The sequence below is a fragment of the Monodon monoceros genome, unplaced genomic scaffold (assembly GCF_005190385.1).
Source record: "Monodon monoceros isolate NGI ecotype Baffin Bay Population unplaced genomic scaffold, NGI_Narwhal_1 Super_Scaffold_2, whole genome shotgun sequence".
Taxonomy (NCBI): domain Eukaryota; kingdom Metazoa; phylum Chordata; class Mammalia; order Artiodactyla; family Monodontidae; genus Monodon; species Monodon monoceros.
The window spans coordinates 59,702,639-59,718,367 of record NW_021703776.1 but is presented as its reverse complement, the minus strand read 5'-3'; the positions used below and the strand labels follow the sequence as shown (position 1 = coordinate 59,718,367).

The 15,729-nt window shown below is 53.8% G+C and overlaps 1 protein-coding gene across 4 annotated transcripts in view; it reads left to right on the top strand.

Moving 5' to 3' along the window:
- The window catches only part of CRHR2 (corticotropin releasing hormone receptor 2), a 44,728-nt gene that overhangs the window by 20,608 nt on the left and 8,391 nt on the right, over positions 1-15,729 (top strand). For 2 of the 4 annotated variants that reach the window (XM_029233685.1, XM_029233686.1), the window contains 5 exons: positions 9,839-9,924; positions 11,326-11,435; positions 11,830-11,947; positions 13,799-13,952; positions 14,482-14,542. In XM_029233685.1, the coding sequence (XP_029089518.1) occupies positions 9,839-9,924; positions 11,326-11,435; positions 11,830-11,947; positions 13,799-13,952; positions 14,482-14,542 (529 nt within the window). The remainder of the gene's footprint in view (positions 1-9,838; positions 9,925-11,325; positions 11,436-11,829; positions 11,948-13,798; positions 13,953-14,481; positions 14,543-15,729) is intronic. The other 2 variants (XM_029233684.1, XM_029233687.1) reach the window with 1 other exon arrangement.

Genomic DNA, 15,729 nt, shown 5'->3' with positions numbered 1-15,729 from the left:
GCCATGAGCCCTGGCCACCAGATGGACCATGGCCCTGCTGTCATCACTGCCTTGGGTTCTTAAGCTTCCTGCAGTGGTCCCCAGGAAACACTCTGCCCATCTCCATTTTGTGGGCCCCCCGCTCACTGATTTCCTCAGGGCCAGTGCATCTGTTGAGGTGCGGGGAGTGTGGAGCTTTGGGTCCCACACTCCAGCTCTGGCTACAAGGGAGCCTAGAAGATGAGGGCCTGGCATCTCAGCCCTGTGGCAGGAGGTGTTCTCTACCTCTCCCAGGTTTCCCCGAAGCCCATATGGGAATCAGGTTCACATCCTGGGCCACCCAAAACTATCATAATGTCCATACACAGTAGAACCTGGGGCAAGTCCCACCCCCTTCCTGGGCCTCAGTCTCCCTGTCTGTAGGGAGAAGGGAAGTGGATTAGCCCAGCAGTGGTCTGGCCGGAGGCGGGCACTGTATTCCATTTTCCTCCCACCTCTCACCTGTATTCCACTCCTTTGCCCATCTCTGTGTGTGTGTCTCTCTCTGTGTTGTTCTCTTTGTCTCCATGGCTCTGTCTCTGTTTCTGTTTCTGTGTGTGGTTCTATCTCTGTCTCTGGGTGTATTTTCTCTCTGTCTCTTTTTGTGTGTATGTCTCTGTGTATTTCTCAGTCTCTATCTTGTTTTCTATCTATGTGATTCTCTTTCCCTCCCTCCCTCCCTCCCTCCCTCCCTGCATCTTCCTTCTTCAGCTCCCTTCCTCCCTCTCTCTCTCTCTCCCTCCCCCTACCCCTCTCTCCATCCCCCCTCCCTCCCTTCCTTCTTCCCAAATCCTCTATCTCTCCCTCCTCCCATCCCTCGTTCTATCTGCCCCACTCAGGCACCTCCCCTTGCCTGTCCCGGTGGGCCTCGTGTCTGCAAAGGAGGGTCCCGCAGCCTCGTGGACAGGGTCATTTTCCTCCTGCGGAATCACTAAGCCCAGCCCGGCTCAGCCTCGGCTCCTTGACCTCAGGCTCGCACCATGTCCTGCTGAGAATGGCAGGCCCATCTATACTGAGACATCTGCCAGGACAGGGGAAGAGATGCCTCACCTAACCCAACCCTATGGGGAGGACTGGGGGGTCTCCACTTCCCAGAACCCCAGCCTAGAGACATTCTGAAGCCCTAGTTGTGTTAAAATGGAAACACATAAACTAGGTGGTCTCCAGCCACAGGGGTCTTCCCACTGGGTCTACCTGCTTCTGCTCAGGAGCCAGGGGTGATGAGAAAGGCTGAGCCCTGTCCTCACAGAGCTCCAGGCTGCTTAAAGACCAAGCTTACACAAATCAACCATCAGGGATTGGAAAGATGGGTTTGGTGGGCACTAGAGCATTCCTGGAAGGCTTCCTGGAGGGGGTGGGAGTGGTTCTTGAAGGTCTTGAAGCAGTGGGGACATTACATTTGTTGAGGACAGGCCTGGTCCTGGGGTGGAGCCTCAGGGAGGGTCCCAGGTAGATGGGCCCCTGGGTTGAGGAATAGAAGCTGTGACTCCAGGAACTCAGGTCTGCATTCCCAGTCCCCAGTGAGACCCAACCACACCCTGACCCCTGAAGCCCAAGGGTCAGCAGTTACCCTGTGTGTGCGAACTGTCCCCTGCTGGGAGAGAGGGAAAGTGGGACAGGCATGACCATCACTGAGGGTCTGACTGAGGGAAGGAGGAGGAAAGAGAGAGCAGAAAGGATGCCCCTCTGGCCATCCAGACACCTGAGAACTTCCCAGCTGTGAGGCCTTCTGTGCTGAGTTCAACCCTCCCCGCCCCTGCTGCTTAAGGCTGGGATATGACTGGACCAGAGAGGAAAAGACACTTGACCAGGGTCCCACAGAAAGCCAGCACCCTGAATAGCCTCAGCAGGCTCTGGGGGCTCTCAGCCCACGCTCTAGCATTTTTCCACCTCTGCATACATGGGGCCCAGACAGCTGAGAAGTGTAACAGTGGAGTCTCAGCTGTCCCTCTGCTTAAGGACCCTTCATCTCAGGGAAGACCAAAGATGCAGCCACCCGCTACTTTCCCTTGCCCCTTCCCCAGGAATCCTCCACTTAATGTCCCATTCCCTGTCCAGGTTCACCTTTTATTGGGTTTGTGGGTATGTTGCCTTTTCTCCACTAGAAACAAGCTCTTCAAAGAGGCATAAGACCTGACCCAGCCTTCCAGAGGCTCCTGTGATAGAGAGAGAGAGAGATTCTTAAAGAGAACTTTTTGCTATTTGCTCTTAAGTGAAAGAGCACAGCCAAGGCTGTAGGAGTACATGGGAGGAGGTTGATTCCAAAAAAAGAGGGAGAAGCAAGTTGGGAAGACTTCATGGAGGAAGTGCTGGGGAGCAAGGCCTTGAAAAATTGGGCCAGTGATGTGTCAGGTGGAAGGGAGGGTGGGAACAGGGGTGGAGAGGGAATAGGGCCGGATCATGGAGGCCTTGAAGGCCGGGGCGTGGGCCTCGGTTCTGCTAGCATTAGAGTCCGAGCTGCTTGTCCGTAGCGTCATGATGCAGGACTGGAGTACTCTGGAAGGATGCCGCTTGATGTCCAGGATGTACCATCTAAATCTGAATCCAGATTGGCTGGGAACTTTGACTTTGCCCCTCCCCTCCCCTCCCTCCCGCTACTGAGCCAGAGCCTGCAGCATCCTTCCCTGCCCACTCCCCCCACACCCTGGCAACCCCAGCAGGGTCTGGGACCCCCAGGGCAAATCGCCCCCCCCCAGTGACTCTCAGGACCCACCCCACAGGACCCCAAATGCAGTTCACCCACCTCAAACCAGGTACTCCAGAGTCTGGCCAGAACTTCCTTTCACAGCTCCTGCAGGGGTGGGGCTGGACGCGAGGAACAGCAGGAGGAACCCAGACCCAGCTTCAGGAGAGCTCACCGAGGTCCTGGCTGTGCCGCGATTCACTGAGTGCCGGGCAGCTCCACCCCATCTAAGTCTCAATTTCCTTATCTGTGTGAAGGACACAGAAAACATACTAACCTCATGGGGCCCCGTCACGACTAGGAGACGACGCTGCCTAGGGCTCCCCGTGCCCAGCTAGGCTCTTGGCAGCAAGGGGAGGAGAGCGAGGCCTAGGGTCTGGAAAGAGAAGTGTCTCCGGGATCAGGTCCTTGAGGGTCCCACTCCCACCGAGGATGGCTGTCCTGAGGTGGTGTGGCCTTCTGTTGTCCCTGAGAGGCACTAAACTGAGTGGTCTCTGGATGGTGTCTTGGGAGGGGGCGGTCTGTCTACACTAAGAGAGTCTGATCCCCAAAGGCCTCTGGAGAGAAGCAGCCCCTTGGCCCCCTAAGTCCCCAGACTTAGGACTCTGCCAGCCAGAGATGTGTTCACCGCCCGCCCCACTCGCCCACCCCCGTCACTTCACATAATCCTGCTTGTCTCACCTTTGGCCAGGCTTTTCTCCTCTTTGGGCCTCCGTTTCTCTGTACAGCGTGGGCGGTGTGCTGGGTGAGTTGTCGTGGCCCCTTCCCCTGACATCCTCCCCTCCACGGCAGCCTGTGCTGTGGGCTTCCTTCTCTCCACTTCCCTCCGCTGGCGGGTGTCATGGCGACGAGCTGCTAGGGATGCCTGGAAGGAGGGAGCCCTGCACAATAGGGGCTGGAGCAGGGGTAGGCACCTCCTCCCACTTGCCCCTTCCCTGGGGAGGCCAGTGATCTCACACAGTGAGCTGGATTCCACTCACACCTCTTCCCTTTTTATGGGCCCACTGTGGTCTCCATGAAGCTGCTTTGTGCCTCCCTGACTCAGTTTCCCCACTGTCTGCTGTAAGTGTGGACATTCACCCCTGCCATACATACTCAAGGACGGAGGGGCATCATGGGTGAAAAGCCCTTCAGATATAGAGAGCTGAGGGTTTGGGAAGGTCCAGAATGGACAAGGGGGTCTGGAGAGCAGCGTCCACACAATACTGAAGAGAGGGGAAAGAAGTGCCCTTCTCTCATCCCAGATGTCACGAGCAGATGGCCCCGAGGAGGCCCTTCCCAACCTGATGACTGGGTTGGTGACAGCAGATTCCCGATCTCTCAACTCAGCAGGTTGGTCCTGAGCTTGGGTGAGGGTCACCAGCTGCCCCCACCTCTGCCCCACCAACGTGCGGTGATTAGATCAAGACGGGAAATGTTCAGACTTAACTCAGGGAGACGCACATTGTTTGGGAAGCTCAGGGAGACTGTGCTGTTGGCACCATGACTGTACCGTGTTTCCCCAAATGGTCTCTTAACTGGAGGTGAAAAGCAATTAGTCATGCCCACAGTATCACTGCCTAGTCCAGGCAGTAGAGATTTTTCCCGCAAAAGAAAAGTGACCTAAGGTGTAGGTCCCAAGCCAGACAGGAAGGAGATAGCTAGGTCTGCAGTAGTCCAACTGCAGGGAAAAGCAGTAAGGGGACCGAGGGTGGCATATCTGGCCCTTTAGGCATTTTCTGCTCTGGGGGTCCAGACACTAAGTGGCTAGGACACTGCAGAGGTGGCACAACTGACTACATCTTCCGGAACACAGGGTAGCAGGGAGAGCCTCTCCCTTCCAGAAACACTGACTCCAGGATCTCCCATAAGAAAGTGTGTCCTGGGGGAGAGAGATCTATTTCTGCCTCTTCATTGCTGGTGACCGTGGACATGTCTCCCTCTTTGGGCCTCTTTAGACCAAATGAAGGAGAAGTTGCCTCGCCCTCTTAAATTCCCAAGGAGATGCCTGCTGACTCAGTTCCCAGTTTACTTTCTTGCCTGGAACCTGGAGGATGCTGACCACAGGTTTGCCATTTCTGATGGACGCCCCTACCCAGCAAGGGCTGGATTTAGAGTGTCAACAGTTCTGGCAGCGGGGCTCAGCCTGCCTGTGCCATGAGTGTGAGGCTCACGATGCTCCTGCACGTGGGACAGTTTTGCATTTGCCATGCAGCTTGACAGAGCCTGGGCATCCAAGGTGACAGACTATCCTCTTGGCCCACCCTGAGCCTCTCATTCTCATTTGGAGTTCCCCGGTAACCTAGACCACAGCACCACCTCGGTCCATCCTGAGCCCCTGTGTGCGCAGCTCTGTGTAGCCCTTAAGAAAGGGCCAGAGGTGACCTAGGCCTTGCCACCCCTACTCCTTAGCTAGCTGGGAAGGCATGACCCCTCTACAGAAATCAATGAGAGAACAATACCGACCCAGCATGAGCTAAGAGAAGTGAGCAGCTGACCCTCCAGGGGCTGGAGCAGTCGTGGAAGCACCTGGAGGTACTAGGACTGAAGCTGGGCATTGAAGAGGGTCATGGATTATCTTGACCTTCTTGGCCTGGGCCCAGGGCTATGGGCTGAATGGGCAGAGCGGGGAGGGGTAAGTCTTAGGCTCTCTCCAAGATTCCCCACCTGCGTTCATGGTGGGAAGTGGGCAGTGGTAGCATTTTGCTGTCCGTGGTGCTGAAAATTTCAGTGCTGCACATGACCTCATCCCTTCGGTAAATATTGCTTCTGGCCCTTCCCATCACCCTGTCAGCACCCTCCCACCCTCACTTCTTGTCATCTTCTTTCCCGACAGCCAATGACGACATTGCTTCTCCTCCACCACATTCCCACTCATCCCTATGCGCAGCCTGTCTCTGGCACTCTCTCCCTCATAACCACCCCAAAAAATGGGGTCCCTCATGGTCCCCATCTCCCATATATTGCCAGTTCGACTATCAGAGATAGAAGTGCCAACCTCGGGAGCGCTTAAAAGTGATGTATGGATGTCTGGGGTTGTCACAGTGGCTTGAGGGTACTACTGGCAGTTAGCAGATTGAAAAGGAAGCCAGACAGGAAGGAGATAGCTAGGTCCACACAACAAATACTTGACCCACCTGAGATGCCAGTAGCATCACTGAGAAGCGGTTTACGTTACTTTTTATGAGTGGGGAAAGTGAGGCTGAGAGGGACGGGACTTAGCCAAGGTCACTTAATCAGCCAGAGACAAAATTACAGCTAGAATTTCGGCTTCCATCTTCTCCCAGCCAGGCTCCTGGACCTCTCAGGTGACTGCCCAAATCAGAAGCTCTTGTCAAAGTGTCAGCATCTGAAAGGGACAGAGCACATTGTAATGAGGGCTTTCAACAGGCCAGGGCGCGCTGCAGGAGAGTCCAGGCTTCCCAGACCACAGAGCTCTGGAAGAGAAGACCTTGCCTGCATCACCCAGACCCTAATGCCCCTGGCAGACTACACTGCACACCATTGGCATCGATCTTCAGCGGAGGCGCCTGCGTTGCTGTGGTAACAGGCACCCACCTCACTACATCCATCCCCACAATTCTGGCCTGACCATCTGCCCTCAGACTCTCTGTGCGCATCTTCCTGTGGGTCCCAGGGGGGACTCTTCCTGTCTTACTTTCTCCTGTCCGAGGCTGTGCCTGAGGGCGCAGTGTCCTCATTAGCCAGCTCCCCTGAAGTGCTGGGAACGTCTCTCTTCCAGTCCCCTGGTACCCAGTGTCTATAGCCAGAGCCTCATTCCCAGGCATGGCTGGGCCCCCAGAGGGAAGCTCCCTCCCACCACTACATCCCACATCTCAGACCCTGCCTTCCAGGGTTTCAACAGACCTGAGTCAGTTTGATTCAGCCCACGTATACTCAATGGCTCACTCCTGAGGAGGGAACTGTTGACTCCAATATGGTTTCTTCCTACTTGTCTGTCCCCAGGGAGCTCAAGTTCAGTAGCAAAGAAAAGAAGGATCAATTCTAAAGAGATGAGACTCATAGTGAATTACGGCAAATGCTCTAAAAGAGATTTTTCTTTTTCAAACTATGTTGTACGATAGTGGATTGTGAAGTAAATTTAGTGGGTTGTGACTAGTATTTGTATATAGAATAAATATAATTCATTAGAATGTAATAGAAAGAAAAACATTATAGCTGTGGTCAAGATAAATTTCACTTTGTGAAACTGGATTCAGTCATGTGAGCAGTGTGTGTGTGTGTGTGTGTGTGTGTGTGTGTGTGTGTGTACCGGACTGTGGCATGAAATGGATATGTGGCTGTAGTTCAAGGACAATAGAGTGTGAAGACCTATGTTTCAAGAGATGGGAAGACATAGAGGAGGTGTTTAGAGGGAAAAAGAAGAGATTACGTAATACCTTGGGTGTTGGGGAAGCCTCCAGGAGGAGGTGGCATTAGAGCTGGGGTTTAAAAGATAAGTAGGAGTTTGTAGGAATATGTGCATGCGTAAAGGGCGAGAGTGCGGGGGGGTGGCTCGGTATGGAGCTCGGTGTGTGCCAGGCCTGCTGGTGTAAAGGTCAGCTGCCATGTGGAGTGGTAGGGATGGGTCAGGAAAGTTCAGCTGGGGCCCGGGTGTCAAGGGCCTTGAATAGCACACCAAGAAAGTTGGACTTTATTCCCAAGAGCAATAAAAAGCTGCTGATGACTTTTATTCAGAAATCAGCATGATCACTCTGGCAGTGGGGGTAAAGGATAGAGAGTCGAGGGGGGCAAGAGATGAAGCCAGGAGGCAAGATAGGAGGGTGTTGTGCCAGTGCAAGGTGACTAGAGAGTGGGTGGAAGGCTGGGCAGGAGAGAGATGGACTCCGGAAAAAGAAAGAGGAGACAGAATCCATGGAGCTTGGTACCCCAGGGGCATTGATGTGAGGGACCAGAAAGGTCTCAGATCTGCAGCATCTCTATCCTGACCCACTCCTTTCCGCAAGCCCGCCCCATGGTCAGTACCACCACAAGATATCATACTTGGGAGATGAGTGTTCTGAGGTCTTGTCCTCAGGGAGCCCCACACTGATGTGAGACACCAGACTCACCCACCTGAACAACTGAGGCCAGGTCATGAGCGAGGGCTGGAATGTGGGGCTCAGGCTGTCAGGACTGAGAGGGTTGGGGGCGTTGGGAGGCTCAGGAGAAAGAGACTCGTGAGATGCAAGCAATCAAAGAGGCCTTCCTGGAGGAAGGAGCTTAGCACTGACTTCAGAAAAGCTAGATGACATCTGGGAACACATTCACAGAAGATAAATTTTTCTGCCCTTTGAACCATAGCCAGGACCAGGGTCTGTCTCACCTCACACAGGCCTGTTGAGAAGGACTCTAAATCCCCATTAGGGTGGGACTGTTCATTTTACAAAATCACCCACCCTCCCAAAATGCCTTTACATTGGTCCTGTTGGTTTCACTCCATACTCTGTCCTTTAGTTCAGTAACATCACTGACCCTATGCATCAGATTCTCTTAACATACAACCTTTCTTTCTTTCTCTTAACATACAACCTGTAGTAAAACAATCCTGTAGAGGGAGAAAACCCAGGTGGGGAATTGGGTGCCATGGTCAGAGGCTAGGAGCTAGTGTCCTCATATTGGGGTCAGAGTCGGTGTCAGACCAGCATAGGCCTGACTGACTCACACTTGGGCCAGGGACCTGCCGGAGGCAGGCCTCGCTGACAGGTGACAGGCCCAGGAGGCAGGAATAGGCCAGTAAAAATCCCGAATTTGAAAAATCTATAAGCTCAGAGCACCAAATTAAAAAACAATTAGGCTAATAGAATCTCCCTCATTGTTTCTGCTCTTCAGCAAGTGCTCCTTCATAACTCCATTGCTTTTAACTCACTGTTAGCTCAGCGGAAGTGGATTTTTAAAGTAACTTAATTATTTCAGAACTCATTGCTTCCAAAAACAATCTAAGGTTTCCCCTTCAGCTCTGTGACTCTGTACTCTGTGAGCTGTTTTTTTAAAATTAGCTTTATATTGTGATTCTAACGTAAGCCCAAAAGAAAAATCCACAAACAACTGCCCATTAGCCAGAGAGCAGAACGCTGGTACAAATTATCCCCAAACAATAGATCGTTTAGAATTTGTAAGTAAGCGGGGGAGGTAGGGTACATAAGACAGCGAAATGCAGAGCAGAGGCTGGCAGAGGGCTTTGGAGTTATCAGGTGTGAGGCATTCCTCTGTCTGGAAGTGACGATGGGCTACCTGGAGAGCGTGGCTTAGGAGCTAGATCTTGACAGTCAAACTAGGATTTAAAGAAAATGGGCATTCCTTGAACTTCATACGTCTCCCTTCAATAAAACCCTCACTTCAGTACATCAGACACTGATGCTCTGAAATGTCTTTTCCCACATCACATTCCAACTTTAACACAGAGCCAGGTTCTCAAACATTTAGAGATCACACGGTGGTCTCCCAGCCAGCCGCAGCTCAAGGTCAGCAGCGCAGTCCTGTTTCCCCATATTGCTGTCATTCCCGTACCACTACTCAGTAGCCTAGGGGTTAGGAACATAAACCCTGAAGCCAGACTTTCTGGGTTTGAACCTTCTCATCTTTGTATCCTTGGCAAGCTGCTTGATCTCCCTGTGCCTCAGTTTTCTCATCTGTAAAATGGGTTAATCTCAGTACCTACTCCATGGGGTTGCCTGAGGATTGAATGGACGAGTGTAAACAAAGCAGCTAGAAGAGGACCTGGTACAGGGCAAACGCCTGCTGTATAAATAGTGACTATGGTGAAAGTGGAAGTGCTGACACTGGTGGGAAAAGTATGGATCTCATGAGCATAAAATGATTGCGATTAGGATGGAAACTCTTCGGCATGCTGAAAGCAGTGAATCTTCAGCCACATCCCAGGGCTCACAGTGGGGTTCAGTTTCAAACAAAATTAAAGGGAGTGTACAAAATGCTAGTCAAAAATTGTATCAAAAATGGGTTTTATCATGCCTTTTAGGTGCCATGAGTGGTAGGGCTTCTGTGCACTTTTCACATGAATGACTTTCACGTGAACGTTCGGACGTGTTTCCCGGCCTAGAGAGGCTGAGACATAGGGACCTTATCCTGTGGGCACCAGGGAGCCAGGGAGTGTTCTTGAGGAGGGGAGTGACCCGCCTCTTGGTGCATCTTTTGTAGGGAATGCCTACCGAGAGTGCTTGGAGAATGGGACCTGGGCTTCACGGATCAACTACTCACAGTGTGAGCCCATTTTGGATGATAAGGTGAGTGGCTCCCACCTGCCTCACCCCTGGTCCTGTACAGGTAGTAGGACTCAGAGCACAGAGGATGCCAAGGGTGGCAGAACCAGTCCTGTGTCACCCCCCCTTTCTTGCACCTCTTGCCACCACTCTATGCCCCCTGCCCTGTGAGAAGGGGACGTAGAGGCTCACTTTCAGGCGAGCTCAGCTGGTGGAGGACACCAGCAAGGTGGCACATGGCACGAGAAGGGGATGACCCTGTAACCAGTGCACCGACATCTAACAGGCAGTGTGACTTCCTTCCTCCTCTGGGCCTCAGTTTCCCCGTCTGGCATTCTGATTCTATGACTCCACGTGGAAACAAGTGCAGCCCCCAGAAGGGCAGTCCCCAGGGGAAGCTGGGTCCCACTCCGACCTCACCAGCCCCCCTTGCTCTGGTGCTGGACTCCGTGTTATCTGCGGTGCCAGCCTCCTTCCTCTTGAAGCTTCGCCTCGTTCCTGACACCAGATGATACATCCCACCCCATCCCTCTCCTCCTTTGCCCATTACGGCCCCCAGCGGGGCTGAAACTTTTCCCCAAAAGAAGTCCAAGTTCAGAGGAAAAACATTTGTCTGCCCTGAGAAAGTGATTCTACAAAATGCGAGCCAAAGGGGCCTGCAGTGAGGGCCACAAGAGTGACAAGTGGGATGGGCCATAAAGGAGAGAAAGAGGTCCCCTCCTGCCCTCTGCCGTCACCTTCGTCTCACAGCCCCTCTGAGCAGTGGCAAACCAAAGCGGTGTGGGGTGGCGGGATAGTCTGCCCTGGCAGGAAGGAGTATTTTATCATTGCCTCTGTTCAGAATTGCCAGCATGTGGTGATAATAAAAAGCAGACTGATTTTATTTGGTCTTAATATTGCTCTTAAAATCTCTACAGATAAGGTACCCACTCACTGCTGCACCCAGGGCAGACTGATCCCAAGGCACCCCCAGACCTGCCATAGGTCGCTGCTTCTGAGACAGGAGGACAGGTTGGCTCCATTGTACAGATATCAAAACTGAGTCCCAGAGATATAAATCAATACACCCTCAGTTGCTCAGCCCTTTAGGGTGTGAGCTGAGATGAAACACAGGTGTAGCAACTCCCATTCCAGAATTAAAAAGAAAATAGGATCTACATACCCATATCTCTGGCATAACTCAGAATACATTGTGCTCAGATCTGCCCTCCAGTTGCACAGGGGACACCTGACCACAGCCATTTATACCAAGAGCCACGCAGGGCTGACAGGAGAGAGCTCTGGGTGCCAGGTGTGGTGGTGACACTTGGAGCCTCTTCTGCCCCCAGGGTCAGGACGCACAGGGTGGCCATTGCTAGAGTGCCTGGCCCCACCCTCCACATGCCCCAAGCCTCTGTCTGCCCGTGTGTCTGTCTGTGTGTCCAGCAGAGGAAGTATGACCTGCACTACCGCATCGCGCTCATTATCAACTACCTGGGCCACTGCGTGTCTGTGGCAGCCCTCGTGGCTGCCTTCCTGCTTTTCCTGGCCCTGCGGTGAGTCCACCCCGCCCCTGCTTTTTCTCTGCCCTCCTCCCACAGCACCCACTTCACCTCTCCCATTCTCAGCTCCTCTCCGGGGTCCCTGGAGCCAACGGACAAAAAGGGCTTGGGGAGGTGCCTGGGCACTGACCGCTGGCGGGCATGCCGGAGGCAAAAAGGGAGCCAGCTCTGGAAGACCCAACCGTGGTCACCACAAATGGGAATTTGGTTCCTGGTGCAACCCTGCCTTCACCCCAGGCTGAGTCTCTCCCTTGCCTGAGGAGGGGGTGGCAGGGGGCGCAGGCCCAGCTGACCCATGACGCCAGCTGCCCCCTGCCCCCTGCCCCAACTGAACTCTGAGCCCAGGTGCAGCCTGTCCCGGCTGACCCCTGACCTGGTCCTCCCGCAGGAGCATCCGCTGTCTGCGGAACGTGATTCACTGGAACCTCATCACTACATTTATCCTGCGAAATGTCACGTGGTTCCTGCTGCAGCTCATCGATCATGAAGTGCATGAGAGCAATGAGGTCTCTGGGTAGAGGTTTGGGGCCGGACCTGGGGGGCTCTGGGCTCTGGGGTCCCCCATCTCTCTTGCCCAGTCCTCGCGTGCAGACCCGAACCTGAGCTCACCTGCACCCAATCATTGTCCCTCCAGAGCCAGGGGTGGGGAAATGGGGCTCCAGGCCGGGGTCTGGGGAGCAGCACAAACCTGACAGCAGGCTTTGGGTTATCCTGTTGCACTCCCCATCTTGTGACTTTAGCACCTCCCAAAGATTCCTTAGAGAAAAGGAGGCTGAAATTAACCTCTGTTGAGCTTTAGAGCAATTCATTCCAATGAGAGACCTGTAGGGATTTCGCCCCCATTATACAGACGTGGAAACTGAGGTTCAGGGAGGTTAGATGGCACTGTAATGATGCCTCTACATCTGGGCCACCAGGGTCTTGAGCAGGCCAGCACATTCGCTGCCCATGGTGGATTTGTGTCAGCCACTGTTGCGCCGTGTCCTAGTCGTAAAACCAGAGCCCAGAGTGGAGCCATGCGCAGAGCTCTTTGGCCCACCATTAGAGACTCTTCAGTACATCGTCTTTGGATGGCTAGACCTGAGCACACACCCAGCCTGGTATGACGCTTCACTTGGCCCCATGTTGAGCCCTGCCTCAGCACCAACGGAATTCAGTCAGTTTGGGGTGCCCTGCAGCCCAATGTTTCTAACGATGCCTTGTCATCGTTAACTTGGAGGAAAAACAAGATTGGGAGGAGGGGATCTTTCGCATTCCACCTCAGCAGGACTTTCTCAGAACAGAGGAGACAGATGGCCACGTGGGGCCCGAGATCAGGGCTGGGACCATGGAGGAAAGTCACGGAGGCTGTGATCAGCTCAGCTGATTGATTGTCCGACAGCCCGGCTGTTAGATCCGGACAGAGAGGCGCTGAGCTGTCCAAGAGGACAGTCAGCTCCCTATCACAGGGCTCCTCTAACCACCAATCCCCACATCCTCAGCTCTGACGGTGCCCTGGTGACGAACCCCTGGGGAAGATGGCCAGGTAGGGTCAGCTGAGAAGAGCTCTGGCCTGAGGCCAGACCTGGCCGTGGCCCAAGGTGGCTCTGGGCAGGCTTGTCCCCTGAGGGAGGGGTAGTAACCGTGCTCAGAGGGACAGGGACAAATTCCCCTCAGCTGAGAAGGCAAATGGCACCAACATTCATTTCTTGGCGCCTGCCTTTGCCACCTCCATCTTGAACCAACCTGCAAGATGGGATTATTCTTTTCTCTGCAGCACGATGAGGTTCAGAGAGGTATGGCCAGTTGCCCGAGGTCCCGGTGTAAGGAAGTCTCCCTCCAGAGACGGCAGTGATGACACTAAGCCCAGAATCTCCTAAACCCAGAGATTTGGGAGGATCACCTCCACCGCTGCAGCTCACCTTCACAGACCCTGTATTAGTTCAATAACAATTTTCTTTTAATTGACTCACTAATTTTTTTCTACATGAAATTTCATAGTCCATCCCGAAACGGAAACCAGTCTGACTCGCTGTGAAGTGAAGGTGACCCTCAAAAAAAAAGTGACGGAGAAACACGACAGTGCTGTTCAATTCTAGCCTCTCCCTGCAAAAATCTCAGAGTCAGACTCCCTCTTTCTTTTATGAAAAAGGAGATTAGAAAACACTGGTGAGAAGTCAGACCCCCTGGTACCAGGGGAGCCTGGCACTTTCTGGAAAATGTGGAAGAGAAAGGATGAAGCTTCCCAGAATGAGATTCAAGGGTATTTAATGCCATGTCCATGACTCAACTCAAACGACCTCCCCTCCATCAGCGCCCAAGCTGTGCACTTGGGCCTGGGCCCCAGGCAGCCACTGACTGCTGCTTGCCCCGCGCAGGTCTGGTGCCGCTGCATCACCACCAGCTTCAACTACTTCGTGGTGACTAACTTCTTCTGGATGTTCGTGGAGGGCTGCTACCTGCACACGGCCATCGTCATGACCTACTCCACCGATCGCCTGCGCAAGCGGCTCTTCCTCTTCATTGGATGGTGTGAGGGTCCTGGGGGGACCTGCAGGGTCTAGTGGGGAGAGGGTACTGCTGACAGGGTCACCTCCCTTCATCTTGGGTCCAAGGACCGGACCGCATTCCTGTCTACCATCCCCAGGACAGTCCGAGGATGGAGCCACTCCCCTCCATGCTGGAGAGGAAGAAGCAGATAGTCCCTCTGAAAGGACAGTCCACAAATAGCCTTCCTCTTCCTGCCTGGAATGGCCAATCCAAAGACCTTTGTCTCTGGCTTCAAAAGAAAAGCTGGCCAGCTCCACTTCTCTATCAAAAAATCTCAGAAAATCACGCTGTCCCCTCACCTCCCTGACCTGCTTGGAGGGGATGGTTGAGAGTGAGGGAGGGATGGGGGCAGGGGTCTAGGGACAGGGCCCCTCAAGGTCATGGATGGCCTGCAGTTAGATGATTGGAAACAAGATCCTAGCCCTTTGTGGTTCCTCCCCACACTGTGTTCTACAAGAGGGGCTCCTGACCATCTGTCTGTCCACTGCAGCTGTGTCTGTCCTTCTTTCAGGCATCCCCTGCCCCATCATCATCGCCTGGGCCATTGGCAAACTCTACTATGAGAATGAACAGTAAGTAAGGATAGGCCAGCCATGGGGCTCAGAGGGATGTTAGGACAGGTCAGCCACGGGGCAAGAATTGCAGCCACGCCAGGACAGTTCACTTTTCCACTGTCCTTAAATTGAGAACATTTCCTTGGCACCCAGAGGTACTCATGCGATAGGTGTCAAGTCAACTTTGTTGAATTGAGTTAGGAATCGTTCCTTTAAGCACCCAACGCACGACCCCCTTAGCCTTTGGTAAGGCGGCCTCCTGGAGTTGGATGTGGCAAGTCTGGCTCCAGGCTTTCAGCTCAGAGCACCTCCAGCTGTGGTATTGAGCCCCTCACAGATGCCCGGGCCAGGCCAGTGGAAGCTTGTTTTATTCTGGCATCCCAGTCTCTTCCTGGGGTGCAGTGTTCCGTGCTGGGCCCCTCTCTGCACCAGAGACTTTGAAATACTCGGCCTCGGCCCAGATGATGGCAATTCTAGCTGCAGGTCAGCCAGGGAACGGCGGGGAAGTTGGGTGCCACCAGCTGAGAAAAGGGGGGACAGAGGAACGTCAGTATCTGTATACAAATATTCAAGGGGTCACTGAGGATGGAGGGAGCAGATGGGATCTGGGGGCAGGGGGCAGGAATGGCATGGGTTCTGAGAGCTCAACATTAGGGAGAGCTCCTAACGATAAAAGCTGCCCAAGAGTGAGAGGGCTGCCTTGAGAGGTAGTGAGCTTCCCATCAAAGGGGGTGTTTAAGCAAAGAAAAGTAAAAGAACAGTGCTGGGAGGCTGCAGGGGAGAATCCTGCCTGAGGCAATGTGCACTGGATGACCTCTGAAGTTGCAGAAGACACAGAATTTCCTGAACTCTGTGGGGCCCTTTCTGAGGTCCAGTAGGAGTTGCTGGCAGAGCCAGACTGGGTCCTGGGCCAGCCCTTCCTCCAGACCCTGAAGCTTCTTCACCCCCAGCATCCCCAAAGAATAACCAAGCCTCTAACAGCAGCAAGCTTCCTTCCCTGGGTGAATGAGGCCAGGGATCGGGCTAGGAGAAGGCTCCTGCCTCCACATCTGCTGCTCTGTGCGTCTGAGTGCCTGGCACAAGGAGAGGCGGGTTCCAAGCAATGTGGGAGCTGGTGGTACAGGCAGTTGGGCCCTGGCCAGCGACGGGGAGCCCAGCTCTCCTTTCATGAGCCTCCTGCATGTCCAGCATCCTGGGATGGGGTG